This window comes from Sardina pilchardus, chromosome 6 (genome assembly GCF_963854185.1).
Source record: "Sardina pilchardus chromosome 6, fSarPil1.1, whole genome shotgun sequence".
Taxonomy (NCBI): Eukaryota; Metazoa; Chordata; class Actinopteri; order Clupeiformes; family Clupeidae; genus Sardina; species Sardina pilchardus.
Window position 1 is genome coordinate 1866570 of NC_084999.1, and position 701 is coordinate 1867270.

The 701-nt window shown below is 47.1% G+C and overlaps 1 protein-coding gene across 1 annotated transcript in view; it reads right to left on the reverse strand.

Annotated features, from left to right (window-relative positions):
- Nucleotides 1–334: 334 nt before the first annotated feature.
- Nucleotides 335–701, reverse strand: part of hoxa11b (homeobox A11b) — a 2687-nt gene continuing 2320 nt past the window's right edge. Inside the window, exon 2 of the mRNA XM_062537605.1 lies at nt 335–701. This exon is cut by the window's right edge and continues 12 nt beyond it. Coding sequence (XP_062393589.1) covers nt 481–701 — 221 coding nt within the window. The 3' untranslated portion in view covers nt 335–480.

Here is a 701-nt window from a genome sequence, read left to right on the forward strand (position 1 = left end):
TAGATATTATTGCCACAAATGTACCCATGAGCGCAACTGGACATACACTGTAATAATAAAAATAATTATAATAATAATAATAATAATAATAATTATTATTATTATTATTATTATTATAATTATAATTATAATAATAATAATGTCCATTTGAATTATCATGGTCATAATAACCACACAGCGACCCGCAAATGGGGGGAGGGGGGGGGGGGGTTGTCGTAGAACACGACACATTGCAAATAATGTTTTTCTTTCTTTCTTTCTTTCTTTAGTTCAGAGCACGGAAGGGCATCCCAGCTGAGTTGCTGACGAGAAATCCTGATTCCAGTTGCAGTTTTAGTGTCCGAAGGGGCGGAAATGTTGCCCGCGTAGCCGCGAACTTGAAATTAACCATCGCGTCGCGTCGCGTTGCGTCTGTGCTGTCCCATGCGGCGCGGGGCCTTCTCTCGCGCGTGCTTCCCGCTCCCAGCTGGCTCCTCGGGCTCACAGCAGCGGGTTCGCGCTATAGTACTGCAGCCGGTCCCGGTTCAGCTTCTTCTCCTTCATCCTCCGGTTCTGGAACCAGATCTTGACCTGCCGGTCGGTGAGGTTCAACATGCGCGAGAGCTGCAGCCGCTTCTCCTTGTTGATGTACACGCTGAAGAAGAACTCCCTCTCGAGCTCACGGATCTGGTACTTGGTGTATGGACATCGCTTTTTCCGTG